This window comes from Salmo salar, chromosome 29, assembly GCF_965601325.2.
Source record: "Salmo salar chromosome 29, fSalSal1, whole genome shotgun sequence".
Lineage (NCBI taxonomy): Eukaryota > Metazoa > Chordata > Actinopteri > Salmoniformes > Salmonidae > Salmo > Salmo salar.
Window position 1 is genome coordinate 9,117,501 of NC_138319.1, and position 18,184 is coordinate 9,135,684.

The window sequence follows — 18,184 nt, forward strand, 5'->3', positions numbered from 1 at the left end:
TCCACGACCCATTTTCAATGCCCTGGCTGAGGGAAGGAGGTTTTCACCCAAGATTTGACGGTACATGGCCCCGTCCATCGTCCCTTTGATGCGGTGAAGTTGTCCTGTCCCCTTAGCAGAAAAACACCCCCAAAGCATAATGTTTCCACCTCCATGTTTGACGGTGGAGATGGTGTTCTTGGGGTCATAGGCAGCATTCCTCCTCCTCCAAACACGTTGAGTTGACGTCAAAGAGCTCCATTTTGGTCTCATCTGACCACAACACTTTCACCCAGTTGTCCTCTGAATCATTCAGATGTTCATTGGCAAACTTCAGACGGGCATGTATATGTGCTTTCTTGAGCAGGGGGACCTTGCGGGCGCTGCAGGATTTCAGTCCTTCACGGCGTAGTGTGTTACCAATTGTTTTCTTGGTGACTATGGTCCCAGCTGCCTTGAGATCATTGACAAGATCCTCCCGTGTAGTTCTGGGCTGATTCCTCACCATTCTCATGATCATTGCAACTCCACGAGGTGAGATCTTGCATGGAGCCCCAGGCCGAGGGAGATTGACAGTTCTTTTGTGTTTCTTCCATTTGCGAATAATCGCACCAAATGTTGTCACCTTCTCACCAAGCTGCTTGGCGATGGTCTTGTAGCCCATTCCAGCCTTGTGTAGGTCTACAATCTTGTCCCTGACATCCTTGGAGAGCTCTTTGGTCTTGGCCATGGAGAGTTTGGAATCTGATTGATTGCTTCTGTGGACAGGTGTCTTTTTTACAGGTAACAAGCTGCGGTTAGGAGCACTCCCTTTAAGAGTGTGCTCCTAATCTCAGCTCGTTACTTGTATAAAAGACACCTGGGAGCCAGAAATCTTTCTGATTGAGAGGGGTCAAATACTTATTTCGCTCATTAAAATGCAAATCAATTTATAAAATTTGTGACATCTGTTTTTCTGGATTTTTTTGTTGTTATTCTGTCTCTCACTGTTCAAATAAACCTACCATTAAAATTATAGACTGATCCTTTCTTTGTCCGTGGGCAAACGTACAAAATCAGCAGGTGATCAAATACTTTTTTCCCCCACTGTATATGTTATTTTCTGGAACTACTACATGTACCTATCTCATTGTCATAAAATTATTAGAGATACACATTGTTTTTGCACCCACCATGCGTCATGTCCGCAATGGTCAGGTGAGATGAAACGTGTATATTTTCGAATGTGCATTGGGAGCTTTAACCGTGTGCGGGCATTCTTGTTCTATACCAATACATGTTTACTATCATGAAAATGCAGTTACTTGCTGTATAACTCTTATAGTTCAGACTATGATCTTCTTCAAGAGGTGACTATATTAAAACCAAAGAGTTATAGCTAACATTTATTTAACAATCCCTTAAATGAAACGTAGTTGTCAATGGTTTAGCGCAGCTGGGGGTGTCCTTGCCCCCCCAGCAGCCAAATCAAACGCTCTGCACCACATTGTGATGTTTTATTGATAACGACCTATTCTCCACATTACATTCTTATACATGGAATCATGCTAGAATGACCACCACATTCCATTCCAATCTTTCTCCCGATGATGATATGTGGGTGCATTGACATTTTGGGTGACAATATACAGCACAGTAGAAACAGACGTAATGGGCTGCATTACTCAGCTTGCAGGGATGTGTGACGTCCTTGTGGAAAACTATCTTCCTGGAAAGCTTGCTCAGATGGGCCTTGGCTACGACGATGTACACAAAGCAGCCCCGAGACTGGTGTATTGCTCTATTTCAGGTACCTACCTCTGGCTCTGTGCTCATTCCTCTACACCCAGCTTTCAAATAATTCCAACATTATATTGAACACAACATGCACCTTTCTGTAACTCCATTTCTGTGATCAACATGTATGAAATACTTAGCATCAGAAAACCTAATAAAATCTCTGAATCATTTTCATTGGGATTCTATTTCCACACCCTGAAAGTAATATATGGAAAGGGAATTGACCCCAACTCTGGGTTTTAGCTAGTCAAATTGCGTGTGTGTGGTGTGGGAGAGCTGTAGTTTATGGCTTGCAAATCCTTAATTAAGGAAATGTAATGACTGGGTGACAATTTATACTCCATTATGTTGATGCCTCTAAAGAGTGTTCTTTTTTGTTTTGTTTTGCATGCTGTCAATCTTTACTATCCATGTTTTCAATTCATTTCAGTTTACTGTCTGCATTATTCACTCATAAAGCAAGTGAGGCTTCATGTGAAAATTGCTCCGTTGCCACACTAATCTGTAACTGATGGCGTATGTCCCCACGCTAGAGATTGGTTTCGCGTGTGGGCAAGCTGTAAATCCTGGAATCTTGTCACACTCTGTTCAAAAGCCCACGTCACCGTCTCCTGTGCGGTGATGTTGTGTCACCTTGGCATACCCTTCTGTGTTGAAGTGGTATTGCTATATGTTATCATGGGCCTTTTGCGTCAAATCAGATCAAAGTAAATGCCTAAAGTTCTCATTAATGGTCACAAGAGGGAGCCTAACACCCTAGTAAACATGTATTCCCCTGAATTTCTAGTTTCTTCAAACACCACAGTGTCAAGATAAAGTGTCAACCATTAGTTCATACCTCCTGTCTTAGTACCCACATACGTCAGATGTGGTGAGTTGGTTTAAGATTTGCCATTTTATTCCCTGTGGTAAGGAAAGCATTGAATTGCAGATAGTTTTAATTTCCCCAAGTCTTGTTGGAAGATTACTTATGTTGCCAAATTTCCAAGCCCCCTTTCTTGTTAAATGCTGGAGACATTACCCACGAGGCCTTAGTAAATTCTGGATGGTAACACTACAGTGAAATTGGGAAGATTTACAATGCTCATGTTGAAATGTTTAATTTAGCTGGATTTAGACAACTTCCTTTTTTGAATCTGTAACTAATGTGTTTTGATTAGCTTCATGTGGCCTTTGGCTCATAAACCATTTGAGTTTTTTGATGTCTCCAGATATTTATAGAATAGCTTTTTTAACCTTATTTACATCCATATACAGTTTTCAATTTCAAAGTTGTTTTAAGTGTTCTGATCTTCAGTTTGAGCAGACCACCTAGCTCTTTTTTCAGTATTAAGCAATTTAAGTTTCATGATAAGACACACTTAGGAAAATATACCCTTTATCCACCCCTATTTTTGATTTACCTTAGCTTTATGCTGCAATCAAGTGAAAAGGAAACCATTTATGCCTGTGACAGTTTAAAATACATTTTATTTCACTTAATGAGCCTGCTTGCTTTATGTGCAGTGCAATGATGTCATTCGATTTATTTTTGCTTATTGGTTGATTGCCTTGGACTTGCGGGCAAATTTAGCGACCTTGTGGCAATTCTGAGCAGCCATATTTTATTTGGATATTTTGTTTTAACTAAGCAATAATACATGGAGTATGCTTGCTTATGTAATCTTTCAGATCCCAGCGATGGCACATATTGGCAGTCCCACTCATGGAAACGACTTAAGACAGAGTGCCCACTTTGCAAAAGACTCAGCAGTTTTAGTGTCAGAAGTGGTTGAATTCTTCCAATATATTTAGCTTGTTGTTTCTAAAAACGACAAACTGTAGCCTTGCATGATATGTCCTTGCCAGTAACTTCAATGGCATTGTCACCCGACAATATACACTGCTTAATAGAATATTGTGTATTTCATTTTCTTAAAAGGGTTATGCAGACGCACATAGTCAAGCTATGTTGTGACCTCTTTACAAGATGCTTAGCTCCTTACAAAACATGGCTTAAACACTTTGTGGCCACATGTCTGCCCAGTTTTTTCCAAGAATCTAATTTGAAGACCGTGAAATATGGTTAGATTTCTTTTCTCCCCCTGGAGTGCTTATTTTGATTGGGCTGCAGTGGCTATAGCTTAGTACACGTAAACACTCCTGATTTTTCTTCTGCAATGTCTGTTTTATGAACTCAATCAAACAAGAGCAGTATTCCTTTTCCCTGTTTTAGTTAGTTTGTGTTATGCAACATACTGTATGTTTTCAATTTATTCCTTAAAAAAACATCTGTCTGCCTAAGGTGGGACCTTGTAAGCTAAAAGTTACTTGCTATTATTGAATTAATTACATCTTGAGCTGACACAAATCCTAGTCCCTGAAATCGGATAGTAGGCTGTTTATAGAATTTTTTTATTGTACTATATAAAACTGTCAGAAATATAAGTATGACATATGGCTGGTTTCAGCTTGCCGCTGTGCTTCAAATGATGTGCATTATACTGCAGTACAGTGGATGTCAGCGATACTACATTACCTAGTTTCATAAGAATCCCTGCTAAATGTCTGAAGCTCATGTGATTCACACAGTTCTGTGTCAGGTAGAGGGAACTGCAAGATGATGTTTTACTCGTCTGTTCTGGGAGAATCCAAAAACATGCATTTCGTCTCTGTAGGAATTTATATTTGCCCCCCAGACTTCTTGAAGGTAGACTCTGCTATATGACATCTGTACTGTATCTATCTTTTTTTTTTACAAGGATTTATAATTTCATAGTACATTTTAAAGGTATAAGACAAATAATCCGTCATGTCATGAACCCTCTGTTTGAAATAATATTTGTGATGGATTCAAAGGGTGAAAATACTTTTTCATTCACATGAATAATTCATATCATTTATTTGATACTCAACATTTTTATAGAAAAAAATAAACATTTGTGTCATGTATTTGAGCCTGTGCTGTGCCAATTCAGTAAGTCTTATACAAATATGGACTACAGCTCCCAAGTTGTCTGTGGATATAAGGGTTTACTAGTCTATTCTTTATGGCCCTCTATAGTTTCTTATATCCCGGAATAGCAAATATTGATTAAAATCACTCCAAGGTTGTCAGCTCAATTACATTTGCCCAATGTTGACATGGGACAACAGTTGCAATTGTGTTTACTTTGTGTAAAGGGGTTAATTATTTAGTGTGACTTTTCATAGGGGTTAATACCATGCTGCTGTTGTATAGTACAGAGGGGTTAGATGGTTTGTGTGTGTGTTTCACATTGGGGAAAAGCATTTCTGCCATGGTATAGAGGGGGAAAGGTTTCATGCTGAGGCTACAGAGTTAAAGCTACGATGTGAGCTTTTTGGAGGCGACCCAACCAAATTCACATAGACGTGAGTTATAGATCATTTGACATGTGAGTTATAGATCATTATCATTGAAAGCAAGTCTAACCTCTATGGGCTAGGTGGGACGCTTGCGTCCCACCTACGTAACAGCCACTGGCAGCCTGTGGCGCGATTTTCAAAACCTTAAAAATCCTATTACTTCAATTTCTCAAACATATTACTATTTTACAGCTATTTAAAGACAACTCTCGTTAATCTAACCACACTGTCCGATTTCAAAAAGGCTTTACAACGAAAGCAAAACATTAGATTATGTCAGCAGAGTACCAAGCCAGAAATAATCAGACACCCATTTTTCAAGCCAGCATATAATGTTACCAAAACCCAGAAGACAGCTAAATGCAGCACTCACCTTTGATGATCTTCATCAGATGACAACCCTAGGACATTATGTTACACAATACATGCATGTTTTGTTCAATCAAGTTCATATTTATATCAAAAACCAGCTTTTTACATTAGCATGTGACGTTCAGAACTAGCATACCCCCCGCAAACTTCCGGGGAATTCGCTAACATTTTACTAAATTACTCACGATAAACGTTCACAAAAAGCATAACAATTATTTTAAGAATTATAGATACAGACCTCCTCTATGCACTCGATATGTCCGATTTTAAAATAGCTTTTTGGTGAAAGCACATTTTGCAATATTCTAAGTACATAGCCCAGGCATCACGGGCTCGCTATTTAGACACCCGGCAAGTTTAGCACTCACCATAATCATATTTACTATTATAAAAGTTTGATTACCTTTTGTTGTCTTCGTCAGAATGCACACCCAGGACTGCTACTTCAATAACAAATGTTGGTTTGGTCCAAAATAATCCATCGTTATATCCGAATAGCGGCGTTTTGTTCGTGCGTTCCAGACACTATCCGAAATAGTAAAGAAGTGTCGCGCGCAATTCGTGACAATAAAATTCTAAATATTCCATTACCGTACTTCGAAGCATGTCAACCGCTGTTTAAAATCAATTTTTACGACATTTTTCTCGTAGAAAAGCGATAATATTCCGACAGGGAATCTCCTTTTCGGCAAACAGAGGAAAAAATCCCAAAGGCGGGGGCGGTCGGGTCACGCGCATAAGCCCAGTGTCCCTTGATCGGCCACTTGAGAAAGGCGATAATGTGTTTCAGCCTGGGGCTGGAATGACGACATTCTGTTTTTTCCCGGGCTCTGAGCGCCTATGGACGACGTGGGAAGTGTCACGTTAGAGCAGAGCTCCTTAGTAAATGATAGAGATGGAAAAGAAGTTCAAGAAATGGTCAGACAGGCCACTTCCTGTAAAGGAATCTCTCAGGTTTTGACCTGCCATTTGAGTTCTGTTATACTCACAGACACCATTCAAACAGTTTTAGAAAATTTAGGGTGTTTTCTATCCATATGTAATAAGTATATGCATATTCTAGTTACTGGGTAGGAGTGGTAACCAGATTAAATCGGGTATGTTTTTTATCCAGCCGTGTCAATACTGCCCCCTAGCCCTAACAGGCTAAGAAGCAGATCTGTTGTGTGCTATTTCTATGCTGTTAGTTCTTAGTGGCAATATGTAACTTTTTGGGAGATGCTGACCAAATGCACATAAGTTATAGATCTACCACTCTACTTGAAACCAAGTCTGAGAAACGGTAGAGCTGTTCTATATGCGCTATTTCTATGCTTCCCATTCTTAAGTTTTGTTTTCGCGTACTTTTATTTTCGGTTTTGTATACCAGCTTCAAACAGCTGAAACAACAATATTTTTGCTTATGGAAAATATATTTCACAGCGGTTTAGATGGTACAATGATTATCTATACTTTACTTGCTTATTTTGTCACACAAACTGAAATTAGGCGAACTATTAAAAGTTTTGGCAACCAGGGAATGGCAGAGCGATTTCTGCATAGTGTACTTTAATAAGCCATCACTTGTTAGTGTGCTTCTGGCTTAATCTATGAACATGATCAGTTGGCTCAGGGATTCGATCCAGCGACCTTTCGGTTACTGGCCCAACGCTCTTAACCGCTAGGCTACCTGCCGCCCTAATATTTGTAGAATAAAGCAATAATGCTCGAGGGGGCATGATTTATTGTAAATATACCATGGCCTAGGGGTGTTCTTAGGCATGAAGCCAAAGTCCTGCTATGGGAAAGCCATAAAGTGTGTGTGTGTGTGTGTGTTGGTTCCAAGGCTATGGACAAACTGGGCCGCTGTCCCAGCGACCAGGGTATGACTCAATCGCCTCTGCTGTCTCTGGCATGATGCACATCACTGGCCCTGAGGTGAGGTATGTTTCTCTTCCCAAGATATACACAGTGTACAAAACATTAAGAATACCTTCCTAATATTGAGTTGCACCCCCTTTTGTCCTTAGAACAGCCTCAATTTATTGGGGCATGGACTCTACAAGGTGTCAAAAGCGTTCCACAGGGATGCTGGCCCATGTTGACTCCAATGCGTCCCACAGTTGTGTCAAGTTGGCTGGATGTCCTTTGGGTGGTGGACCAATCTTGATACACACGGTAAATTGTTGAGCATTAAAAACCCAGCAGCGTTGCCGTTCTTGATACAAACCGGTACGCCTGGCACCAACTACCATACCCCATTCAAAGGCACATTTGTTGTTTTGCCCATTCACCATCTGAATGGCACACATGCATGGATTGTGTATGAATTGTCTCAAGGCTTCAAAAATATTCTTTAACCTGTCTCCTCTTCATCTACACCATTTAAAGTGGATTTAACAAGTGACATCAATAATACTGACCTGGTCAGTCTATGTCATGGAAGAACAGGTGCTCTTAATGTTTTGTATACTCACTGTACATTGTTTTCAACGTACATATTTTACTTTTTACTTTGACATGCATGACTACAATGTTTATTTATACAGTAATTATAACTTAGCGTGTCCTCACCTGGGATTTGAACTCACAACTCATCCATACAAAGATTTATACATTCACTACTGTAAGTTCCTTTGGATGGAAGTCTGTTTGTTTAATGGCATATATTATCATTTCTATGACTTTTGATTTGATTCTAATGATTGCTGGGCTTGAATTACTGGTTAATGATGTAGGTTAATGACATAGGTAAGGTTAAGAATTTATCAATATTTTATTTTTATACTTGCTCTTTTGCGCAGGATGGGGACCCAGTTAGGCCGGGCGTCGCAATGACTGACCTGGCCACAGGACTCTACGCCCACGGAGCCATCATGGCCGCCCTGCTGCAGTGTCACAGGACAGGAAGGGGTGTTCACATTGACTGCAACCTGCTTTCCACCCAGGTAACTCACGTTTATCACCAGTCTGGTTGAATCCAGTCCCTTAATAATGTAATAATGATATGGCAAAATGAAGATTCCTGCCTAAATAGACATACCCAAACGTAATAACTGGTAATGCTGCATAGTTTTAGAAAGGTCTGGAACTCACCTTTCTGGTAAAAATAGTTATAAATTGCTGAGGTCTACTCACTTTTGAAGACTAGCTCAAGGACAGTACAAATATTATAAAAGTATGAAAAATCATATTTCTTTCCCCTATTTAGTTAGTGGGGCAATAGAGCTTGAAATGACTGAAATGCTTTCTAAATATAGTAACAATCAAATTATAAATGACTTACTATAATATTTCACCTTTCGTATAACTGTAAAATAAATATGATCATATTTAGTTGACAGTACAATATTGGCACAATTTCATTTAACTGACGACAGATGCCAAACGTCTCCTGAGCGGCACTGAGACACCATTCAAATGTGTGCAGACTCATTCCAAAGTGATTTCATCCATCTGTGACCCACATCATCTGCACATCTATCACTCCAGTGTTAATGCTAAATTGTAATTATTTTGCCGCTATGGCCTATTTATTGCCTTACCTCCCAAATCTTACTATATTTGCACGCACTGTATATTGATTTTTCTATTGTGTTATTGACTGTACATTTGTTTATCCCATGTGTAACTTTTTGTCACACTGCTTTGCTTTATCTTGGCCAGGACGCAGTTGTAAATGAGAACTTGTTCTCAACTAGCCTACCTGGTTATATAAAGGTGAAATAAAAATTAAGTTACAGAATCCCTGAAGCCCAAGGCAAAAAAAATAAATAAACTTACTCTTGGAATTATCTTTTTTGAACGACTTAGTATTTTTGCTTGAACGGCTTAGTATCTGGTTAGAATGGCTAAGTCATTTGAACAACTTAATTGTTCTTTTGTCTAATTAGGTCTAACTTGTTATACAGGTTTTTTTTTATCTGTTTGAATTATGCTCTGCTCCACTTTCCCACTTACAAACTCTGGCATTCAAAGGAGCCCTGCTTTAGGCTATCAAGGAACTGTCAATGAATAATCATATCAATGTATGTAATACGTGAATTAATGGCTGCAGCAATCATTACATGGTTTGACAAGCTGCATAACAAAATTATTATTAGACAAAACAACAATTAAGTCGTTCAAACGAGATGACTTAGTGTGTGTGTATATGTATGTATGTATATATATATATCACTAAGTTATTCAAACTAGATACTAAGTCGTTCAAATGAGAATTCCAAGAGTACATTTTTATTTATTTTTTGGCTTTTGGTTTCAGGGCTTCTGTAAAGGTGATCATGTTTCAATTCTACAAAGTTATTTTGTGTGTTTTCTTTTTGAGAGCTATAAATCTGTCTGAGAACATCCCAGCAAAATCTGCTACACTCTCCCGTTTCATATGCACTATTGCAAGCACAGCTGTGAGTTTTGCAGGCATGATCCCTTAAAATAGCACATTTGAATTGGGACAACCAGCGCTTTTAAGGGACAACACAACACTAGAGGTAGTATGCATAGAAATAATTAACTGTATTTACAGTGCCTTCAGAAAATATTCACACCCCTTGACATTTTCCAAATTTTGTGTTACAGCCTGTATTTAAAATGGTTTAAATTTAGATTTTTTTTGCATAGACTTACTCTGTGTGCAATAAGTGTTTTTAACATGATTTTTTGAATGACTACCTCATCTCTGTACCTCACACAAATACAATAATCTTTAAGATTTTCAGTCGAGCAGTGAATTTCCAACACAGATTCAACCACAAAGACCAGGGAGGTTTTCCAATTCCTCGCAAATAAGGGCACCTATTGGTACTACAAAGATACAGACGTATTTCCTAACTCAGTTGCCGGAGAGGAAGGAAACCGCTCAGGGATTTCACAATGCGGCCATTGGTGACTTTAAAACAGTTGAAGAGTGTAATGGATGTGATAGGAGAAAACTGAGAATGGATCAACAACACTGTAGTTACTCCACAATACTAACCTGATTAACAGAGTGAAAACAAGGAAGCCTGTACAGGATTTAAAAAATTGTAAACATGCAACAAGGCACAAAAGTAATACTGAAAACAATGTGGCAAGGCAATTTAACATAAATCTGCTTGAAAATCTATGTCAAGACCTGAAAAAGGGTTGTTTAGCAATGATCAATAACCAATTGGACGGAGCTTGAATAATTATTTTTAAGAATAATGGAAAAATGTTGCACAATCAAGGTGTGGAAAGTTCTTAGACATACCCAGAATGACTCACAGCTGTAATCACTGCCAAAGGTGATTCTAACATGTATTGCCTCGCAGAATACTTATCTAATTTTTTCTTTGACAGGTAGTGCAGATATAGTGTCTAAGGTGCAAGTCTCTCCAGGGAGACTGCTAGGATTAGCTGTTTAGCAGTCTGATGTCCTGGTGGTAGAAGTTGTCTTGGAGCCTGTTGGTCCGAGACCCAATGCGCTGATACAGTCCGTTGCTCGGAAGACTGGAGTCCTTGATGATCTTTCGGGCCTCCCTCGCCTGGTGTAGATGTACTGGAAGCCAGACAGCTCGCCCCCAGTGACGCATTAGGCCATCCGCACCACCCTCTGTAGAGCCTTCCAGTTGAGGGCGGTGCAGCTGCCGTACCAGGAAGTGATGCAGTCGGTCGAGTTGATCTCGATTGTGCAGCTGTAGAACTTCTTGAGGATCCAAGGGCCCATGCTGCATTTCTTCAGTCTCTGTTGCACCTTCTTCACCACAGAGAAGCATTTATCTTGGCACCACTCTGCCAGGGCTCTAACCTCCTTCATGTAGGCTGTCCCGACATTGTCGGCGATCAGGCCGACTACCGTCGTGTTGTTTGCAAACTTACATTTACATTTTAGTCATTTAGCAGACGCTCTTATCCAGAGCGACTTACAGTAGTCAATGCATACATTTCATACAATTTCATACATTTTTTTCTGTGCTGGCCCCCCGTGGGAACTTAATGATGATGTTTGAGTCATGCATGGCCACGCAGTCATGGTTGTACAGGGAGTAGGATTTAATATTTTCCCGGTATTTTACAAATGTTCCATCCCGTGAAGAAATCACTTTTCTCCCGGGTAACCCGGTATTTCTCCCCAAAATCAGAAGTGTCATTCAAAAGCATTATAAAGCATATAAATAGATCTATGTCTGGATTTGATTAGAGCTTTGATCGAAAGTTCAATCTGATGCTAACTGAGCATGATGAGCCATACATTAAATAAAACATTTTAACACTACATTAAAGACATTTAATGAGCTCAAGCCCAAATGATTGTGCCGTTATCCAATACATACAGTGCCTTCGGAAAGTATTCAGACCTCTTGACTTTTTCCACATTTTGTTACGTTAGAGCCTTATTATAGCTTTTAGCCGTACCCTCATACTCATTCTTCTCTGCTCCTCTGGGGATGTAGAGGTGAATCCAGGCCCTGCAGTGCCTGGCTCCACTCCTACTCCCCAGGCACTCTCTTTTGATGACTTTTGTAACCGTAATAGCCTTGGTTTCATGCATGTTAACATTAGAAGCCTCCTCCCCAAGTTTGTTTTATTCACTGCTTTAGCACACTCTGCCAACCCGGATGTCCTAGCTGTGTCTGAATCTTGGGTTAGGAAGTCCACCAAAAACTCTGAAATCTTCATCCCTAACTACAACATTTTCAGACAAGATAGAACGACCAAAGGGGGCGGTGTTGCAATCTACTGCAGAGCTCTGTCCTGCTATCCAGGTCTGTACCCAAACAATTTGAACTTCTACTTTTAAAAATCCACCTCTCCAAAAACAAGTCTCTCACCGTCGCCGCCTGCTATAGACCCCCCTCAGCCCCTAGCTGTGCTCTGGACACCATATGTGAACTGATTGCCCCCATCTATCTTCAGAGCTCGTGCTACTAGGTGACCTAAACTGGGACATGCTTAACACCCCAGCCATCCTACAATCCAAGCTTGATGCCCTCAATCTCACACAAATTATAAATGAACCCACCAGGTACAACCCCAAAGCCGCAAACACTGGCACCCTCATAGATATCATCCTAACCAACGTGCCCTCTAAATACACCTCTGCTGTTTTCAACCAAGATCTCAGCAATCACTGCCTCATTGCCTGCACCCGTAATGGGTCAGCGGTCAAACGACCTCCACTCATCACTGTCAAACGCTCCCTGAAACATTTCAACGAGCAAGCCTTTCTAATCGACCTGGTCCTGGTATCCTGGAAGGATATTGACCTCATCCTGTCAGTAGAGGATGCCTGGTTATTTTTTTTAAATGCCTTCTTCACCATCTTAAATAAGCATGCCCCTTTCAAGAAATTTTGAACCAGGAACAGATATAGCCCTTGGTTCTCCCCAGACCTGACTGCCCTTAACCAACACAAAAATATCCTGTGGTGTTCTGCATTAGCATCGAACTGCCCCCGCGATATGCAACTTTTCAGGGAAGTTAGAAACCAATACACACAGGCAGTTAGAAATGCCAAGGCTAGCTTTTTCAAACAGAAATTGGCTTCCTGCAACTCAAACTCTAAAAAGTTCTGGGACATTGTAAAGTCCATGGAGAATAAGAACACCTCCTCCCAACTGCCCACTGCACTGAGGATAGGAAACTCTGTCACCACCGATAAGCCCACTATAATTGAGCATTTCAATAAGCATTTTTTTTCTACGGCTGGCCATGCTTTCCACCTAACTTCCCCTACTGCTTTCAACAGCACTGCACCCCCCACAGCTACTCGCCCAAGCCTCCCCCATTTCTCCTTCTCCCAAATCCATTCAGCTGATGTTCTGAAAGAGCTGCAAAATCTGGACCCCTACAAATCAGCTGTGCTTGACAATCTGGACCCTTTCTTTCTAAAATTATCTGCCGAAATTATTGCAACCCCTATTACTAGCCTGTTCAACCTCTTCCGTGTCGTCTGAGATTCTCATAGATTGGAAAGCAGCTGCTGTCATCCCCCTCTTCAAAGGAGGTGACACTCTTGACCCAAATTGCTACAGACCTATATCCATCCTACCCTGCCTTTCTAAGGTCTTCGAAAAGCCAAGTCAACAAACAGATTACCGACCATTTCGAATCCCACCGCACCCTCTCCGCTATGCAATCTGGTTTCAGAGCTGGTCATGGGTGCACCTCGGCTACGCTCAAGGTCCTAAAGGACATCGTAACCGCCATCGATAAGAAACAATACTGTGCTGCCGTATTCATTGACCTGGCCAAAGCTTTTGACTCTGTTAATCACCACATCCTCATCGGCAGACTCAGTAGCCTTGGTTTCTCAAACGATTGCGTCGCCTGGTTCACCAACTACTTCTCTGATAGAGTTCAGTGTGTCAAATCGGAGGGCCTGCTGTCCGGACCTCTGGCAGTCTCTATGGGGGTACCACAGGGTTCAATTCTTGGGCCAACTCTTTTCTCTGTATACATCAATGATGTCTCTCTTGCTGCTGGTGAATCTCTGATCCACCTCTACGCAGACGACACCATTCTGTATACTTCTGGCCCTTCTTTGGACACTGTGTTAACAACCCTCCAGACGAGCTTCAATGCCATACAACTCTCCTTCCGTGGTCTCGTAAAACTAAATGCATGCTCTTCAACCGATCGCTGCCTGCACCTGCCCGCCTGTCCAGCATCACTTCTCTGGACGGTTCTGACATAGAATTTGTGGACAACTATAAATACCTGGGTGTCTGGTTAGACTGTAAACTCTCCTTCCAGACTCACATCAAACATCTCCAATCCAAAGTTAAATCTAGAATTGGCTTCCTATTTCGCAACAAAGCATCCTTGACTCATGCTGCCAAACATACCCTCGTAAAACTGACCAATCTTCGACTTCGGCGATGTCATTTACAAAATAGCCTCCAATACCCTACTCAACAAGCTGGATGCATTCTATCACAGTGCCATCCGTTTTGTCACCAAAGCCCCATATACTACCCATCACTGCGACCTGTACGCTCTCGTTGGCTGGCCTTCGCTTCATAATCGTCGCCAAACACATTGGCTCCAGGTCCTCTACAAGACCCTGCTAGGTAAAGTCCCCCCTTATCTCCGCTCACTGGTCACCATAGCAGCACCCACCTGTAACACGCATTCCAGCAGGTATATCTCTCTGGTCACCCCTAAAGCCAACTCCTCCTTTGGTCGTCTCTCCTTCCAGTTCTCTGCTGCCAATGACTGGAACGAACTACAAAAATCTCTGAAACTGGAAACACTTATCTCCCTCACTAGCTTTAAGCACCAGCTATCAGAGCAGCTCCCATATCACTGCACCTGTACATAGCCCATCTATTATTCAGCCCAAACTACTACCTCTTCCCCTACTGTATTTATTTATTTAATTTATTATTTTGCTCCTTTGCACCATATTATTTATATTTTAACTTTGAACTTTCTTCAAATTACAAATCTACCATTCCAGTGTTTTACTTGCTATACTTTATTTATTTACTTTGCCACCATGGCCTTTTTTGCCTTTACCTCCCTTATCTCACGTCATTTGCTCACATTGTATATAGTCTTTTTTTCTACTGTATCTTTGATTATATGTTGTTTTTACTCCATGTGTAACTCTGTTTTTGTATGTTGTCGAACTGCTTTGCTTTCTTGGCCAGGTCGGAATTGTAAATGAGAACTTGTTCTCAACTTGCCTACCTGGTTAAATAAAGGTGAAATAAAAATAAATAAAAATTATAAAATGGATTAAAGACTTATTTTTCCTCATCAATCTACACACAATATCCCATAATGACAAAGCAAAAACAGGTTTTGAGACATTTTTGTAAATGTATAAAAAATTGAGAACGGAATTATCACAGTTTACATAAGTATATAAAACCTTTACTCAGTACTTTGTTAAAGCACCTTTGACAGCAATTACAGCCTCGAGTCTTTTTGGGTATGACGCTACAAGCTTGGCACACCTGTATTTGGGGAGTTTCTCCCAATCTCTACAGATTCTCTCAAGCTCTGTCAGGTTGGATGGGGAGCGTTGCTGCACATCCATTTTCAGGTCTCTCCAGAGATGTTCGATCGGGTTCAAGTCCGGGCTCTGGCTGGGCCACTCAAGGACATTCAGAGACTTGTCCCGAAGCCACTCCTGCATTATCTTGGCTGTGTGCTTAGGGTCGTTGTCCTGTTGGAAGGTGAACCTTCACCCTAGTCTGTGGTCCTGAGCGCCCTGGAGCAGGTGTTCATCAAGGATCTCTCTGTACTTTGCTCCGTTCATCTTTCCCTCAATCCTGACTAGTCTCCCAGTTCATACTGCTGAAAAACATCCCCACAGCATGATGCTGCCACCACCTTGCTTCAGTGTAGGTATGGTGCTGAGTTTCCTCCAGGCATGACGCTTGGCAGTCAGGCCAAAGAGTTCAATCTTGGTTTAATCAGACCAGAGAATCTTGTTTCTCATTGTCTTTTAGGTGTCTTTTGGCAAGCTCCAAGCGGGCTGTCATGTACCTTTTTACTGAGGAGTGGCTTCTGTCTGGCCACTCTGCCAAAAAGGCCTGATTTGGTGTAGTGCTGCAGACGGTTGTCCTTCTGGAAGGTTCTCCCATCTTCTCAGAGAAACTCTGGAGTTCTGTCAGAGTGACCGGGTTCTTGGTCACCACCCTGACCAAGGCCCTTCTCCCCTGATTGCTCAGTTTAGCCGGGCGATGGACACCACTGTGTTCTTGGGCACCTTCAATGTTGCAGGAAGTTTTGGTACCCTTCCCCAGATCTGTACATTGACACAATCCTGTCTCGGAGATCTACCGACAATTCCTTCAACCTCATGGCTTGGTTTTTGCTCCGACATGCACTGTCAACTGTGGGACCTTGTATAGACAGGCGTGTGCCTTTCCAAATCAATTTTCCTTTCCAGTCCAATCAATTTGAATTTACCATAGGTGGATTCCAATCAAGTTGTAGAAACATCGCAAGGATGATCAATGGAAACAAAATGCGACTGAGCTCAATTTCAAGTCTCATATAAAAAGGTCTCAATACTTAAGTATTTTTGGTTTTTGTTTGTAATAAATTTGAAAAAAATTCTAAAAACCTGTTTTCACTTTGTCATTATGGGCTATTATTTGGAGAATGATGAATTAAAAAAAATATATATATATTTCAGAATAAGGATGTAATGTGGAAAAAGGGTGTAGACAGCCGTGATACAAACTGATGTGAATTCTCTCGTGAGATAACGTGGTCAGCATTTGATCGTGATGTATTCCAGGTCGGGAGAACAGAAAGTCCTTAAGGGTTTTTACAATACTACAATCACACCATGAGTTGTTGATCATGAAACATACCCTTCCTTTGCTCTTGGTGGAATGAATCCATTCCCGCTAAGCATATAATTTGAGCCACCTGACCAATAAGAAAGCGATACTTGGGAACATACGTAAATAATCTCTCAATGACTGTGTAAGCAAATCTTATACGTTTTTGCTGTCTGACCACCTGCTGTTTTATTTCATAGGATGTTTAAGAGATCAAATCAATTTGTCACATGCGCCGAATACAACAGGTGTTGACATTACAGTGAAATGCTTACTTACAAGCCCTTAGTCAACAATGCAGTTTTAAGAAAAATACCTAAAATATTTGAAATAAGAGTAACAAAATTAGAGAGCAGCAGTAAAATGACAATAGCGAGGCTATATACAGGGGGTACTAGTACGGAGTTAATGTGCGGGGGCACCGGTTAGTTGAGGTAATATGTACTGTAGGTAGAGTTATTAAAGTGACTGCATAGATAATAACAGAGAGTAGCAGCAGCTAGAAGGGGGAGGGGGGGGGCAATGCAAATAGTCTGGGTAGCCATTTGATTAGATGTTCAGGAGTCTTATGGCTTGGAGGAAGAGGCTGTTTAGAAGCCTCTTGGACCTAGACTTGGCACTCCGGTACCGCTTGCCATGTGGTAGCAGAGAGAACAGTCTATGACTAGGGTGGCTGGAGTCTTTGCCAAAACAAATTTAGGGCCTTCTTCTGACACTGACTGGTATAGAGGTCCTGGATGGCAGGAAGCTTGGCCCCAGTGATGTACTGGGCTGTACACATTATCCTCTGTAGTGCCTTGCAGTCGGAGGCCGAGTAGTTGCCATATCAGGCAGTGATGCAACGCGTCAGGATGTTCTCGATGGCGCAGCTGTGGATTATTTTTGAGGATCTGAGGACTCATGACATCTTTTCAGTCTCCTGAGGGGGAATAGGTTTTGTTGTGCCCTCTTCACAACTCTCTTATTGTGCTTGGACCATGTTAGTTTGTTGGTGATGTGGACGCCATGGAACTTGAAGCGCGCAACCTGCTCCACTACAGCCCTGTTGATGAGAATAGGGGTGTGCTCGGTGCTCCTTTTCCTGTAGTCCACAATCATCTCCTTTGTCTTGATCACGTTGAGGGAGAGGTTGTTGTCCTTGCACCACACGGTCAGGTCTCTGACTTCGTCCCTATTGGCCGTCTCGTCTTTGTCGGTGATCAGGCCTACTACTGTTGTGTCATTGGCAAACTTAATGATGGTGGTGGAGTCGTGCCTGGCCATGCAGTCATGAGTGAACAGGGAGTACAGGAGGGAACTGAGCACGCACCCCTGAGGGGCCCCCGTGTTGAGGATCAGCGTGGCAGTTGTGTTGTTACCTACCCGTACCACTTGGGGGCGGCCCGTCAGGAAGTCCAGGATCCAGTTGCAGAGGGATGTGTTTAGTCACAGGGTCCTTAGCTTAG

The 18,184-nt window shown here is 41.5% G+C and overlaps 1 protein-coding gene across 3 annotated transcripts in view; it reads left to right on the forward strand.

The window, feature by feature from the left end:
- Window positions 1-18,184, forward strand: part of sugct (succinyl-CoA:glutarate-CoA transferase) — a 230,585-nt gene that overhangs the window by 27,731 nt on the left and 184,670 nt on the right. For all 3 annotated transcript variants that reach the window (XM_045710639.2, XM_045710641.2, XM_014180625.3), the window contains 3 exons: window positions 1,648-1,768; window positions 7,322-7,413; window positions 8,280-8,423. In XM_045710639.2, the coding sequence (XP_045566595.1) occupies window positions 1,648-1,768; window positions 7,322-7,413; window positions 8,280-8,423 (357 nt within the window). The remainder of the gene's footprint in view (window positions 1-1,647; window positions 1,769-7,321; window positions 7,414-8,279; window positions 8,424-18,184) is intronic.